This window comes from Brassica napus, chromosome A8, assembly GCF_020379485.1.
Source record: "Brassica napus cultivar Da-Ae chromosome A8, Da-Ae, whole genome shotgun sequence".
NCBI lineage: Eukaryota > Viridiplantae > Streptophyta > Magnoliopsida > Brassicales > Brassicaceae > Brassica > Brassica napus.
Window position 1 is genome coordinate 11,943,814 of NC_063441.1, and position 15,763 is coordinate 11,959,576.

General features: G+C 32.1%; 3 protein-coding genes across 3 annotated transcripts; all 3 read right to left on the reverse strand.

Moving 5' to 3' along the window:
• Window positions 1-209: 209 nt before the first annotated feature.
• Window positions 210-2,148, reverse strand: LOC106443515 (TLC domain-containing protein 4). Its single transcript, XM_013885074.3, has 8 exons — window positions 1,905-2,148; window positions 1,616-1,814; window positions 1,439-1,527; window positions 1,229-1,370; window positions 1,079-1,153; window positions 810-1,007; window positions 635-694; window positions 210-518 (listed from the first exon to the last, which is right to left on the reverse strand). The coding sequence occupies exons 2-8, from the start codon at window positions 1,727-1,729 to the stop codon at window positions 390-392; spliced, it is 807 nt and encodes a 268-aa protein (XP_013740528.1). The 5' UTR covers window positions 1,730-1,814; window positions 1,905-2,148; the 3' UTR covers window positions 210-389.
• Window positions 2,149-6,609: 4,461 nt separating this feature from the next.
• On the reverse strand, window positions 6,610-8,692 carry LOC106443513 (class V chitinase-like). The gene is made up of 3 exons (XM_013885073.3): window positions 7,927-8,692; window positions 6,944-7,333; window positions 6,610-6,848 (listed from the first exon to the last, which is right to left on the reverse strand). Exons 1-3 carry the CDS (start codon window positions 8,627-8,629, stop codon window positions 6,793-6,795), a joined length of 1,149 nt encoding a protein of 382 aa, XP_013740527.1. The 5' UTR covers window positions 8,630-8,692; the 3' UTR covers window positions 6,610-6,792.
• A 1,746-nt stretch (window positions 8,693-10,438) lies between these two features.
• LOC106437882 (peptidyl-prolyl cis-trans isomerase FKBP17-1, chloroplastic-like) lies at window positions 10,439-12,205 on the reverse strand. The gene is made up of 4 exons (XM_013878885.3): window positions 11,842-12,205; window positions 11,654-11,776; window positions 11,156-11,272; window positions 10,439-10,740 (listed from the first exon to the last, which is right to left on the reverse strand). Exons 1-4 carry the CDS (start codon window positions 12,103-12,105, stop codon window positions 10,612-10,614), a joined length of 633 nt encoding a protein of 210 aa, XP_013734339.1. The 5' UTR covers window positions 12,106-12,205; the 3' UTR covers window positions 10,439-10,611.
• Between the last annotated feature and the right edge of the window lie 3,558 nt (window positions 12,206-15,763).

Below are 15,763 nucleotides of genomic sequence, written 5' to 3' on the forward strand. Positions count from 1 at the left end.
ATTTCCATAACACACCCAATCTTGACCGAAGCTAAAGAGCTACGCTAGAGAGATTCTTGGAAGAAGAAAAACTTTGAACTCATTTGTTTACATTCCAAAGAAGAACCATGGCACAAATCTTTTAACGAAAATGCTTTCTTTCTTCATGTACTTTGCTTAGTAGTATTGTGCAAACAGAAAAGGACAAACTCATTGTATGTTCTCAAATATTAAGTTAATGAATGGGAGTATGGTTTAGTTAAATACGTCAAAACAAAGAGTTTTTTGAGAAAACTGAAACGGTAACCGCACCGACAATTGTAGCGTGGTCTATTGATTATAAGTTTATAACCTGTAAGATTCTTCATAAGAACTTTATATTTACATTCGGGAAAAATAAAACTCATTCCTTATTGTCTTTTCTCAAGAGTTTTCATCAGTCCCTTCACTATCTTACCAAACCACATCAAGTTCATTACACTCAATGCAACCGGTACGACAAAAACCAGTAGATAACCAAATGGATGCATCATTGCCACCTGCCAAAAATCAAAAATCATCTTTATAATTAACATTACAGCAACAGAAACAGAGTAATTTCTTCAATTTTGTCATAGAGGCTAGACCGTTTGGTCTATAAACCAGGTTTGGTTACCTGATCATAGTGTACATAGACATGGTAAAACATGTAGACGAAGAGAAGGATTCTTGCTGTCTGCAAACAAAAACATGAATTTTCATAAAAAGAGAATTTGAATCCAATTAAGTTCTAAAACATTTTGCATATTCAAAATGAAAGAAAAATGTTTTAATACTCTACAGAAACTCACCAACCAAGCCAAGAAAATAGCAACTCCATTAATAAGATAAGCCTTAGATCGCTTCAAACCAGAAATGTCAAGGTACCACCTAAGATTGATCTCTGGTGTAGTCACCTCAGAGAGTAAAACCATATATGTGTAAAGCTGAGCTTCTCCGGAGAACAAAGAATAAGCTACTGCTACTCCAGATAAGCAGTGATGGAAAATCTAGAAAAGAAAACGGTAATTATTAGCCAAATCAAGATTTTGAGGAATTAATTCTTGTACCTACTACTTACATATTCTGATCCTCCTAAAGAAGGGTATAAACAAATGATCATTCCAAGATCAGCAAGAAAGTAACCAACTGATACCTATTCAAACACATCAATGATCATAAGGACAGTTTTTATGAAGAAAGATGAGACATGAATAAGATGAAAACTTACCCCTAAACCAAAGCTAGATAGAGGCGAGCTGCGAAACACTACAAGGCCTTGAAGACTTCTTTGGTCAGAAAAAAAATCAGAGAAGAACACAAAGTAGAGTGCCATCAATGAGATAAAGATCGCATGGAGTGTAGAAATTCCCCTGTCAAAGTTGTATTATAAGCCAAAGTGATAAGAAACAAACCACAACATATATGTGTGGATACTCACCTGTTGTTCCATTCAGTTCTCTTCACTTTTGTGAGAGCTGAGTATGATTTGATATGAATTGAGCTGAATGACTGGGTAATATCATAGACCTATTATCAGAATAGCATAAGCCACACTGTTTAAAACAGAATGAAAATAGTGGAGTTTGCAGTTGCATGTGAACAGAAGCATGATTACCATCTTGCAGAGAAAGATTCCAGCAAGAACAGAAGTGTATGGAAGAAAAGGATCTGCTAATAGATAGTGTTTAACAAAACCCTCTGCATGACTCTGGTAAGACTTGATGTCCATGACTGTCTCTAGTTCTTGATCTTTTGTGGTGAATGGTTTTAGTTCTTCCTCTCAAATTTAACGTCTTTAAAGATTCATATCATTACTAAAATACATAAACAAGAACAGAGAAAGAGAATCAATCAAAGTCATTCTCCCTAACATATTAAATAAAAAAATTACAAGAAAATCTAACCTTATAGCAATATAGCTTATAGGAATGGTTTTGTGAGAAATACATCAGAACCAAAAAAAGATAGAACCAAAAGCAAATAACACGTGAACCGCAAAAAGCTGCAGAAGAAACGCCAAGAAGATGAAGTAGAATTGGCGTTACAGAGACGATGCGAAAAAGATGGTCTTTCTTCCGAAACTTCAAGAACTCATCCAAGTAACTGAAACTCACAAGTAGTTCTCTTAAGAATAATCGAGATAGAAAATAATAATCTATATATATAAAGAAATGTTCGCCTCTCTCCCGTGAAGCCACGTCATCAATTCGTGCGTTCTGGGAGTGACACGTGTCCCATTTTATATTTAGGGCCAAAATAAATGAATGCAGTTAAGGGTAATTGAACCCAGCACCTCTAGCACTGGTAATTTCTCTTAGAACCACTAGGCTAAAGTCACTTTTTATAAATATGTGGCCGCGAAAATACTTATTATCGTGTCAGCTGGAAGCCCATGCTTCTTCTGCTTGTGGCCAGGGCCGACACTGAACTGACGTCAAGATGAAAATCGTGAAATTAAAAACTTTGCTCCAAACAGTTTTGCAATGTTTTCAACCTTTATAACTTGATGCATATAATATATATCAAAATACATTTGTTGTACACGCTTTTATTAGTTTTGCTTTTAAAAGAAGGTATTTACAGTTATAAATGTTTTGTGACAGTGAAGTAATGGTTGAAAAATCTCTATACATATGTCATTTTAAAATAACATCCAACTTCTATATATAGTCAATAAATATGTTCATGTTATATTTTAGACTAAATATTTTCTCTTTTAAAAATATAGAAAACAATTTTTTTAGTCTACAAGCAAATGTTGTAGAGCAAGTATGCATTATACAAAATAATATATATTTAAAATCCATACACAAAAACATAAAAGTTGTTATAGGCCTCTTTCTGACACATGCACACTCCACTATGAATAATAATTAAAAAAAAACAGTATTGTCATCAAACTTTATCACAAATCCACATTTATACATCTATAATTATGAGTTGGACAATTAGTTAATTTGATACAATACCAAAGCAAGAATAATCGAAAAACAACTATACCACCGCATACTAATAAGTAAGACATAACAGATAACCAAATTCTTGAATCTTAAAACAAATTTCAACTCGAGCATTTAGTGAATATCAAATTAACTAATATCCCGCCCGTAGGGCGGGCCGACCCTAGTAATAATAAATATATTTTTCTGTCAACATAAATAGATTAATAATCAGAGAGAGAAGATTCGCTTCTCAATTATTTACTCCAACTAGGTAGTAACCCGCGCTTTGCGCGGAGTGAGATAGATGGTTAAATTTAATGTTTTATATCATATTAAAGGATTAATGTAGGAATGTTGAATTTGTAATCCGATCTGGTTTCAGTTTATTCTCTTAAGTATGGAGTAAAAGAATTAAAATTTCTTCATATTGCTTTGTGTTACCATTTATTCATATCAAAAATATAGTTTTTGAATACATAACATCAATTGGTTTTGTATGGATGTATGATTATTCGGTATGAATCGCATGAGTGGTTGAGTGAGAAAATGATAAGAATCTTCTAACTTCCCTTGTGAAAGGAATAAATCAAACTGATTCGCCAGATCTTAACATAGCAGATTCGTCATCTAATAAAATAAATAATCAAAAATTTTCTACAATTTTAATAAAATAAACTAATCGCATGAATGGTTATGTTCTTACAATTTTCTAATTAACTCTATATACTCAATTTGCTTATATGATACCTCACACTCGTCAAAAAATAGATAGTTTAAGATGCAAAAAAATATTTACTTAGTGAATATAATTTGATCAAATATTAAAAATATATCATTTGATAAAATAAATAATTAAAAATCAAAAATTCATCTTTGCGCTGGCGCGCGGATCAGAGTCTAGTCTTATCTTTATTATACGTACATTATTATATATAATAGTTAGAATTATGTTCCTGTTATATGCATGGAAAAAAGTAAAAAGTAACATATAAAACATATACAATATAAAATAACGTAACGGTCTAAAATTATATGATATAACTAATTTTAGCACAATCTTATAACTAACTTATACTATATAGAGTTGATTATTAAGATACCCAAGAAGCCGTGTCATCCACTTCCCTGTCTCCACTATCCCTGCCAATGCATGCACACGTCGTGTATAAATCACGATCCATTCCTAGAAACTTTGAAGATTGACACAAAAGATAATAGCTAAGCTTCCTCTCACACTCCTTACACAAACACATATGCTTACATGACAACAACAAAATACATTCCTCTCTCACTCCATAAAACTGCACATCATCGTCGTCGTTGTACTGTTTCCCCCGTTGAACCAAGCGTGTCATCCACTTTCCTGGCTCCACTTCATTCGATGATATCTCTTGGTCGAGCGTGAGTTCCCTCCGGATTTTAGTTGAGAGCAGCGATCATGTACTCGCTGCACTTTGCACGTTGTTGCCCTAGCTCAGCTTCCATTGCTATTTGTTCGATATGCACCTCAAGTAAAGCTTCTGTTTTTTTTATATCATCTCGAGTTCCTCGTCTTTCTCAGGGAGTTTCTGAACAACTATTTTCTCTATGAGGGATAATGTCTTCTATTGATTCTATTGACTCATCTGGATCTTCTCGAGCATCGCATGAGTAGCTAGTCTCCATGTTAAAGAGAACCTGTTAAAGAGAAAACAAACCAATAGATCTAAGAAGCTAACACAATATATGAATCATCCAAGGATAATGTTCATTACGCAAAACTCGTTTTGTTAACCAACTTCAAAACGTGATAACTCACAACAGAACTGAGTTGTAATAACTCGCAAGAGAACCGAGTTGTGATAACTCACAATAGAACCGAGTTGTGATAACTCGCAACAGTACTATAAGATGAAGGTGAAGGTGATAACTCGCAACAGAACCGAGTTGTGTCTCTACACGAAACTGATCGAGGAAGATGGAAGCTCAAGTACTCTTCGAGCAGCAACATTTCTCATCTCTATATTATATTTAGCATGATGAAGGTGAAAAATCTATGAGTTCGTAGACATGAAAAAGCCATGAGTCTATAGACATGAAAAAATAATTTAATATAAACCGAAAAAGAATCAAAAAAGGAAATAAATTATGGTATTAAAGTCAACGCTTTTGTGAGAAGCCCTCACAAAGCGACACGTATGCAAAATTGAGAATAAAGCCTTCTCATGCATCCATGTCAAAATAACCAAGAGAGAATTAAGGAAAGTCTTAAAAAATGCTTCTCCTTTAATATATAGGGGATAATTAATTAACAAAGACAACCAAATGGGTTTTGCTTAAAGAATGGTAGACATGTAATTAGGTAATCATGCTGAAACAAGCAGAAAAGGTTGTATGTATGAACTATAAAACTCTTAACCTTTTTAGACATTTATATCGAGTTTGCAAAAAGATACTCCATTGGAGAAATAAGTTAATTAAGGAAATAATCTATCTTTTAATATAGAAAAAAAACAAGAAATGATTTCTTTTAGTTTGGTTTTGTCTTTAAAAGGAAAAGTAGCTGGATTTTAGGAGGAATGTTTCTTTCTGCAAAAAACTTCGTATTTGGCGAGTAAGTTTTTTCAAGTCTTGTACAGAAAGTAAAGTCACGAGACGCAAAGCATGTATTTAGTGAGTACGATTGAACCAAAATTTATTATCTATACAAGTTATAAACGCAACGGGTTTTGTTTGATGTTTTAATTTAATAAAAATCATAAAATAATAAATCATTTTATTATAGTATTATGATTGTTTTTGTATATGTTGTTTGAGATTTTATAACTAAAACTTGTTTTCACACATAGGGTTAAGTTAATATTTGTATTTTATTACCATAGTGCATAGATGAGTTGTTATAAACTTTATACTTAGGATTAGAGAAAATACTATACATAAACATTTAAACTGAATACAATCCGAAATAAGAAATGAAAAGTAAAAAAGAAATGAAAGTTAAATACACCAATCGAATCAATGACAACATTATACATATTCTTATGTATTAATTTAATGTTTAATTAAATAAGGCTTTAAAATTTTATTTTGCCATGATTTTTTTAAAAAAGAAAATATTCTATTTTATAAATCTCCTATTTATTTACAATTAAAAAAAATAAAAAATAATATTAAATACTCTTTTACAATTTTGTTTAAAATCTTAGAAAAGTTAAATTACTGTCATACAACCTATTACAGTTATCTTCTCTATAGAATTTCAGAAAAAAATATTTTCCATCAAATAATTATTTTTAGTTATTAACAAATATTTTTAAAATTGCTATTTTTGCCATTGATATCAATACTTATTTTACACTTATTTTGTTAAATAAATAATTTTTACTATCATGCTCATCATCAAACACTCTCTTAAAAATAATATCATATAAATTTTTACAATTTTTTTTCGTTAGGACTTAAAAATATTATACAAATGATCATAAAATAATAAAATTATGAATAAAAAGCCTCATTTAATAGATATACAGACTAAAATTTATTATATAATTAGTTTAGTGTCATTTAAAATTAATTATATATCATATACTGATAAATATTTTAATTTCAATATTTCAGAAATATATATCATACTGGAATTTTAAAAAATAAATATTTTATGATATATCTCATTTTGTGGTACGGCTTGGATTATTACCTAGTTAATTTTATTTTAGAAGCATTATGAAACTAATTAACAAACTTATGTTTCTTGCCTTTTTTATCTTTCCCTCCCTAGACATGATATGAAGATATAAAGCAGATAACGTTAATCTTTGGTATGTTACAAAAACAAACATCTTCACTAGCCGTTTTCGGAACAGCTGAAACTTTAAAACTTCCTTCGGATAACCGTGGTGACCACCGTAGCATCCCATGCCCGTGACGCTGTAAAATCCAAAAACAAGATTACTCGTAAATATATTACCTTTCGCTTCATATAAAAAAGAAACGAATATTTAAAAGTTGGAATAAAATCGAACCTGAACGAGATAGACCAGAGTTATCGTCAGCTCCAACATGCCACGAGAAGTAACCACGCAGACCTTTCTGCTTAGCGTATCTCACTTTCGTCACGATACTCTGATTATCATCATACCCTATCCAAGTCGTCCCAGCATAACAGTAATCTCCGACCACTGTGGAATTATAAACCGTTGTTGCTCCGTTATCCACTATAAACTTTCTTATCTGACCGTATCCTATCGAACCGTCCGGTGAAATTGCCGATCCAGTGGTGGCTGCGTAATAGCTAGGACTGTTGGCGTTTGAGAGACGCCATGCGTAGCCGTAGTAAGGAAATCCCAAGACTAATTGCGTTGCTTGAAGTCCGGCTTGAATCCATGCCCTCACTCCAGCGTCGCCACTCGGACCTATCATAAACCGGATTTAATAACCAAATCAAACCGAGCTGGTGATTCCGGCTATGAGCGTTTTCTAGTTCTTATTGGACATAATTTTGTGTTTTTGATCAAATTATATATTAAAATCTAAAACACACTAAATAGATTTAATATTAAGTTAACCTGATTTTCATTTTCTAATTTTTTATCCAGAACCGAATGTAGTGAAACTAAATCAAACCGAAATTTCGCAAAGACTAGCAGAAACTAAATACTCATCCCTGAGTCTGCGTTTTGTTTCTTTATGATTTTGCTAAAACATAATAAGTGTTATAAATCTACTCTTTTACAAAAAAAAAAGATATTTAAAGTTTTTGTACAATAATTACTATTTTTTATTAATCTATCTCGCTTTGCATAAAACAACAAATACGTATATTTTAATTCAACTAATGAAAAACCATAATGCAGAATAAAAATTATCATAAATACCAAGTAATATTTAACTTTTGCCTAGAAACATGAAAATGCCACTTAAATAAAAAAAAAAAGTATTCAAAAAACATCAGTTGAAGTGAAAGAGAAGGAGTATTATATTTGGTTGTGTCCAGTTATTGTAGTACCTGCGTTTGAAGGACTATTGAGGGCGGCGGGTGGACCGGTTACGGTGGACCAACCTGGTCCATAAAAATCATAGGCCATAAGATTAACCCAATCTAAGCTACTGGCAACAGCTTGAACCGGGTACAGTACAGAATAGTAATCAGAAGAGTAGAAAACTGCAGCCGCCAAAAGCAAACGCGGTCTACTAGTGCTACTTGCTTCTGCTGCAACCGCAGATCGCCATTCTCGAAGTAGCGTCCCGAAGTTGTTCATCTCCGTTGCACTACTCGGATACTCCCAGTCCAGATCAAGACCATGAAATCCATTGGACCTAGCAAGTCTAATAGACGAATCGATGAATGATTTTCGAGATGTTGGGTTACTTGCCATGGAAGCAAACGCGGATTTATTAGCGATTCCACCGCCGATAGACATAAGGGTTTTCACTGAAGGGTTTCTCCTTTGCACGGTTTGTGTAAAGGTTGAAAATTTTGGTTGGTTGGTGGAGGAGATAGTGACTTGATTGTTTTGAGAGTTGAGATCAGCGAAAGCACAGAAGAGGTGAGTGAAGTGAGATGAGTTAATGTCGGTAACTGGGAATTCACTCTCTGGAAACCAGTACGACCCTTTAACGACGGTTTGGGCCGATGAGTGTTGGAGGAGAAGACAGAAGAAGAAGAAGGTGATGGAGACAATGAGTGATGTGGGTTTTGTTGAAGACATTGTCGAGTTGCTGTGAAAGACAGTATGGGTTTTGCTGTCTATTTATTGAGAACTAGAGTTTTATTTTGAGATATATATTAACTTTCTTGATTCAACTTTGTGTAATGTATAACAAATCTTGTGAAAAGTAAAAAGTCTTTGGACAACATTTTTGTTTCTTGAATACACAAGTGTACTACTTACTACGCATGCGAAAGTTGGGACCAAGAGACTTTAATATCCAAGATGGAATTTCTACTCACCATATCCAATAGAAAATCCAAATGCTTACAAAATATCTATTTTAGGTCTTTTAAAAATTTGACGATGTTATACTAAAGTTGACAAAAATCATATTAACAAAATAGTCTAACAAAATTTCAAACTAAGGAATTAATGTATCGTTTTTAATTTACAAAATTAATAACACAACCATAAACAGATATTTCTTTCAAATAATTTTCTCTTCTTTTTGTAACTTTCTTCTTATTAAACCTAATTCTCAAAACCTTTTCATAAAAAAAATTATGCACCCAATCTTGTGATCACGTAACATATGTATTTTCTGAAGAAATCTATCTTCAAGTTTTGGTTATATGATTGGTTCAAAAAAGATTGGTTCTCTGAAACTTTCCTTCTCAAGCGAATTCCAGTCTCATTGGCCATTGCAAATAACATACACAACCTTTGGGAAGTTATGTTTTATGATATTAATGATATTTTGGTTCAAACTTCCTAATTGTATAAAATAACAATTGCAGAGACACTTGTAGATATAAAGGATTAAGCTTTGAAATCTAAAAGTTCTTTTCCCCAAAAGCTAGTTAAGAGAGAAATACTTTGGTCTTAGAAGATATTCCCTTTGTTTCTAAAAGATTCATATTTTAGTTTTTTCACATATTTTAATAAAACACATTAAACTTGCATAACTTTTTGTACTTATCTTCTTTCCATAATTTTAAGCCAATAAAAACTCAATTAGTGCAATTAAGATTTTTGAAATTTGCAATTAGTTAATAAAACATGCATTGAACATGTAAAAAATGAATCTTTTAAAAACAAAATTTTTCTTTAAAAAATGTATCTTTAAGGAACGGAGGGAGTATTAGTTAAACACTTAAACCCCATAGCTAACATGTGTCTCTTATAAGGTTCAAAGTAGTTAAACTGCTTTTATTCACTCTAAATGAAATACAACACAGAGAACCAAAAGAGGAAGCAAACAAAAGAACTTATATAGAGCCTTATGGCAGCAAGGCTAGGGTGAAGGCTATAGCATGGCAAACTATCGCATACCCAAACCAATCCCTTAATCATTTGAGAAGTAATATGCTGATCCCAATCACTAATCACTATAAAACATGCTGATGTGGTAGGTCTACTCGCTGGATTCTTATGATTCTCCATTTATGAGTCTTTAGGTGGATATAATACTTTTGAGTATAATGTGTTATCTAAAATAAAAGGGGACAACAAGTTGCTGCAATAGTGGTATGAGTGTTGTCTTTAGGAACAAGTAGTATGTTGTTTATTGGAATTGGGGTTGTGAGTGGTGTTTTGGTTGGCTCTCAAGAATGAGATCCCTTCCAACTTGTGTGTTTTTGAGTTTCTACTTCACTGGATATACTGTTTATTTTGATACTCTTCATTTCACAAGAGGAATAGAAAAGGAGGAAAGACAAAACAGGAAAGAAAAGAAAAAATTATATATTCTGAAAATGTGGAGAACTTTTTCAACATTGTTCTTCATGACTGGCTAAATCTGAGTGGGTTAAAGAATGGTTTTACTCTACTTATTTACTACTCAAACTACATTTAACATTCAAACACTAATGTTCAAGTGGATAATACTATAATCATAGATTGGGACCGAGGTGCACATCGAGATACAACTAACTATATCCAAATGCTTATTAAATATTTTGTTTAATTTTAATTTTATGTTTTATGATATCTTGTCCAGCAAGAAACAACCGAAGAGAATGAATGGCTGGCTGTATGAATCATCGGTTAGGGCGTCTGGTACTGACGAGTTCGATATCGAAAACGAGGGTTCCAAGAGTAGAGCCTTCACCATTGGCAAGGCGTGTTGGGTTAAAGATAGTCGTGAAGAGTCTTTGTCTGTCAAAGAACTGCGAAACAAACACACACAACAAGAGAAAAACAAAGAATACTGATGAAACTAATCTTGAATTATAATTATATGTTTATGCACACAATATTTGTGATCTCTTAACAATATATAGTTTCTGAAGAAACCAATTCTACGATCAAAGGTTGTATGATTGGTTTTCTGAAAGTTTCAATCTTAAAACGGATTAATACTAATCCTAGTTCCATCAATACGTGACATATCACAGTGATATGTTGATAAAGAGCCAAGTGTAGAACCCTAGAGCATGCCAAACTCTCCCATACTAGCTTAAAGGCACTAGCTAGCCCAAAGGTAATCAGTGTGGGACTCTTAGCAATAACATTTGACTATGAAGTAGGGACTTGAATCATTACATAAAAAAAGAATAAGGAGAGGGAGAGAGAAGGACATACATTTGGTGGGAGAGGTTCTTGTGATGTGTTCTGGTAGCCTTGAGACGGAGGTATAACCACCCGACGAATCCCTCCTACTTTCATCGACCTCACAGCTGTTTCGATCCCCGGAATAACCTGCACATCAGTTATCATCAGCGTAGAACCAGCTTTGGTCGAAAGAGATAAAAAAACAACATCATATAATCAAAGCAGAGTAATGTGAATCCTCACAAAGCCTTGTAGCAGCTTCAAACACCTCATACCAATTAGATTTCAAGCACAAAACACAAACTAAAATCTCTTTGTTCAAGACCCAACAAGCAAATGTTTTTATAACATGGGTTTTCAAATTGAGACAAAACGTTCAAGACCCATGTTATCAAAAACCGAACTTTATAGGAACACAAGGTTGGATTAAATACTTAGAAGCAAGCAAATATTTGAGTAAAAAAATCTGAACTTTATGGGGAACACATGATTGGATTATACTAAACGGAAGCAGATAAGTTTCATTACATTGGTAGAACCAAGGATGAATGTAAAAGGAACAGAGTCTCCACTACTGTCTTTATGATCATACGTTGAATCAAATCTCCATCCTTGCTTCGCAGCTAATCTCCCATAGTAATGTATTGCAACCTAACACTTCCCAATTAAAAAAATCATTTTCTTTTTGATAAATCTATAATTTACAAAACGCAGACCTGATCTCCTTCGATGGGGACTTCACCGTCGCCGATTCGGAGGTCGAGACTCTTAACTCCGCCGGAGTTAGGGATTTCAGAGAACTCAGCTCGTGCCGGAGAAGAGAAGTAACCGGAGGAGACGGCGATAATGGATAGAGATATTTCTCTTCTGGATGCTGATACTGACGAGGCGGGAGAATGAGATGCGGAGATGGTGATGGATGGTGGAGATGCGAAATGGACGGTGGCGATGAAAGGGGCACGCGCGAAGCACCGAATCATTTTCTTTTTATCCTCTTATTATTAAATACGAAATGAGAATGAAGGGCACGGCACATATGCTCTCTCTCTCTCTAGCTGTGTGGAGTTGTGTAGACGTCACAGTCCAAAGTGGATGGAATGTGATAGGATTAGGATTAACGAAGGTTGCAGCCAAAACTAGTGGACACAAGAATTATATAAAAAATGAAATTCTTTCTTTATTTTGTTAAATGTACATATATATTACTTTTATATAGTAACTAGAGATTTTTTCCGCGCTTCGCGCGGATTGTGTCTTATAAATTTATTTTATTTATAATATTATTTGTCGATTTTTTTCTTTTACATTAATTTCTTGTTTTTCCAATGTTAGTTTTTCTTAATTTAAATTTATATGTTTATAATTTTTCATTTTTGTTGTTGTAGATGGAGAATTATATTTTTTATTGATGGTTTTTTGTATGTGATAAACTTTTTGAAATTTTAAAATAATGTTATATATAGTTCGATTAACACATTAAATAAGAGAAACATATTTAGTCACATTTTATACAGGTTTTATATGCATAATTTTAAACATTATATATGTATATATTATAAGTTTGAAACATGTAAATGCTTTCTAAAGCTAAATACTTGTTCTGAGTTTACATAACTTATCGAAAGTTTTATCTCTTTTTAAATTCAAATCACAGAAAAAAATATCAAAAAGTCAGTATAGATGGGTTTTTTTGGCTTTTAAATCAACACTGAAAAATTACATGAATCAGATAACAACAGTTTTATAAACAACTGGATAAAATTTGACCGAGCCAAAGATTTTCACACAATATGTTATTTCTTCTTCAAATTGCGAAGAGTCTATAGACACAAGAAAAAAAATCATAATTTTTGTTTTCACTTATATAACATTTTTTCTCTTTTACACACGGAGTTTATTACACTGCTATAAGCAATGGAGAACTCTATTCATATAAGATTCACATCTATGCATTTTGACAAAGAAGAATTTTAGCCATCTTTAGTTTCGGAATGGCACAATTTCAGTCATATACACTATATTTTCTCTATGATTCAAATCTTACAATTTTAATATATGTGCAGATTTCCATGTGAAAAAGCACGCACGCCATCTATCATTCAACCTATTACTTTTTCTAAAGTAAACATTATAATCCTCGTTTGGTTAGCTCCATAAACTAATCTCTTTGGATCAGTTTACTAAAAAATATGGATACTAATGTCAGAAAAGAATATAAACACTATCAACAACAAATATTGGCACAAGACTATTTGGTTCAATGAACATATTACACTTAATGTGTTTATATCAAGGCTGACTTTGCGGAGAAGACTGCCAACCAAGGATCGCTTGAGGCGTTGGGAGTTAAATGTCTCAGGAACGTGCGTCCTTTGTAATCTGGAAATAGAGACTCACTATCATCTCTTCTTTGAGTGCTTTTTCTCTCGCTTGATATGGGAGCTTTTTGCTCCTGAAGTTTGGATTTCTCCTCCGTCTGATCTATACTTTGTTGCAGCCTGGATCAATCAATCTCGCGTCAATGCAGATGCGCACGCTACTCCAGTCATCAAGCTCTACTTTCAGTCAGCCATCTACCTGCTGTGGAAAGAGCGTAATGCTCGTGTGTTCACAGCTGACTCCTCACCTTCATCAGTCATCCTTGCCTCTTTCGACCGTATGATACGGTGACTGTCTCCTCTTTTACCCGGCAAGTTTTCCTTTCTCCTCTTCTCTACTTCTTTTTATCTTTCTTGTATAAGACTTCCTTAAGGCTTTTTTTACCTTGAGTTGTTGTTGGTTGTTTTTGTTTCCTTGCTGTAATAAGTTGTTTAAAAACAATAGTGTAACCTTTCAGAAAATGATAATCTTAACATCTTACCAAAAAAAACAACAAATATTGACTTATTTATGTGAATATATATTTTATTTTAAATCATTATAGTGGACGAAGAAAGCACCATAATTTGTACAATAAATTTTCTTAGATTCACCTCATCATACTCACCATTTTACCATTTTAGTTACATAATTTTATATGAGCTTCTTCACCCTTCCCGGTTATTTCTCTTTATTTATAACTACAATATAAAGTTATAAACTATATATATTATAAATTAATAATTTATTTACCGTTCAAGTCTAACGATTAAAAATATAACATAATTTAATATAGATATATGATTCTATTAATAAATTAGCAGCTACAAATTTGAAATTTCTAGAAATATCAAAAGTCATATGTTAGTTAATTATCTTTTAAATGACATCTATTTCTAATTCTTTTTGGATGAGAATATTTTGGCTGAGGTGGATAGTCTCAAAAACCTTGAATTTAGTCCCTTTTATATAGTAGGATGTCGTCGAAAAAATCATTTACTTCTTCTGCATCAATTTAAATGGCATTTAATAAATTTTTATTTTTTTCACGATGTTCTCACTATTCTAAATAAAATTAATATCATTTGAAATATATAACCAATTTAAAAATACTGTATTTTTTACTGATTGAACTAATTTATTTAATAATATTTTTATGTAATTAAGATAAATTACATAAAATTTAGTATTTTCTTAATTTTTGTGTAAAACCTTAAAAACCACAGAAAAAAATATATAGCAATCTTTCTTTTTCTTGTGCAATTTTATAACAAAATTGAATGGACTATAGAGTAATGGAGTAACAAAATTGAATAGTAAAGTATCATACTCCAAAGGTATTTCATAACACATGCACAGTTTGATTTAGGCTAGCTAATGGACATGTAAATTTATCTTTTTGTAACAAAATTTATCTCTCTTTTCAGATTTAGGGTTATCAAAGATAGCTGTTTTTGCTGTAAAATGGATAAAAATTAGTAGAAAATGTGTTTGGACTAATTTCCCTATGGCTAAATTGTAAGTTTTGTAACACTTTGTAACATAAAATTTATTTAATGAAGTTCTCCCAGACATGAGACAAGAATAAGAAACAGCAATAGAAAATACATTTCTGAACTCTTTTTCAGATTAAAGAAACGTTTGTTAAAATGAATTTAAAACAAAGTTAAAATTGTATCAGACTGAAAAAAATAGTTTTCTCTTTCTTTTTGTTCTTTCGTAATCTTCTGTTATATAAACACTATCCCAAAAACTTTATAAAAAATCTAATGTTAACCAAATCAAAAGAAAGACTGCAAACTTGTTGAACAGCTAGAAGCCTAGAAGTCTCTTATGTACCTAGCTCTAGAGTTCATAAATAAATTTTGATTTACAGTATTAGTGCTCTCCAATATACCACTTACTTTAAGCACTAGTGTTGAGCTAAGTAGTATATATTCCTAAACAAAGAACTAGATAATATTCTTTATATTGACATGTTAGAATATATTCATTCGATCTAGAGAAAACTCCATCGGTTATATTTTTAAAATTAAAAGGCTAACAATTTTAAATGATTATTAATTTTCAAAAACTCGACCCTTTTTAGTTCAGTGTATATTAATATTGACTATACTACCGTAATTTTAAATTAAAATATTTTAATCATTTGATGATCGGTGTTGCTAGTTCAATTGGCATAGCAAACCACCTCGCCATCTAAAAAGAAATAAAAAATAGTTCGAACACCAACACCTTCGTTTCTTACTGAACAAACAAAATCCAACTTTCTGCGCGGTA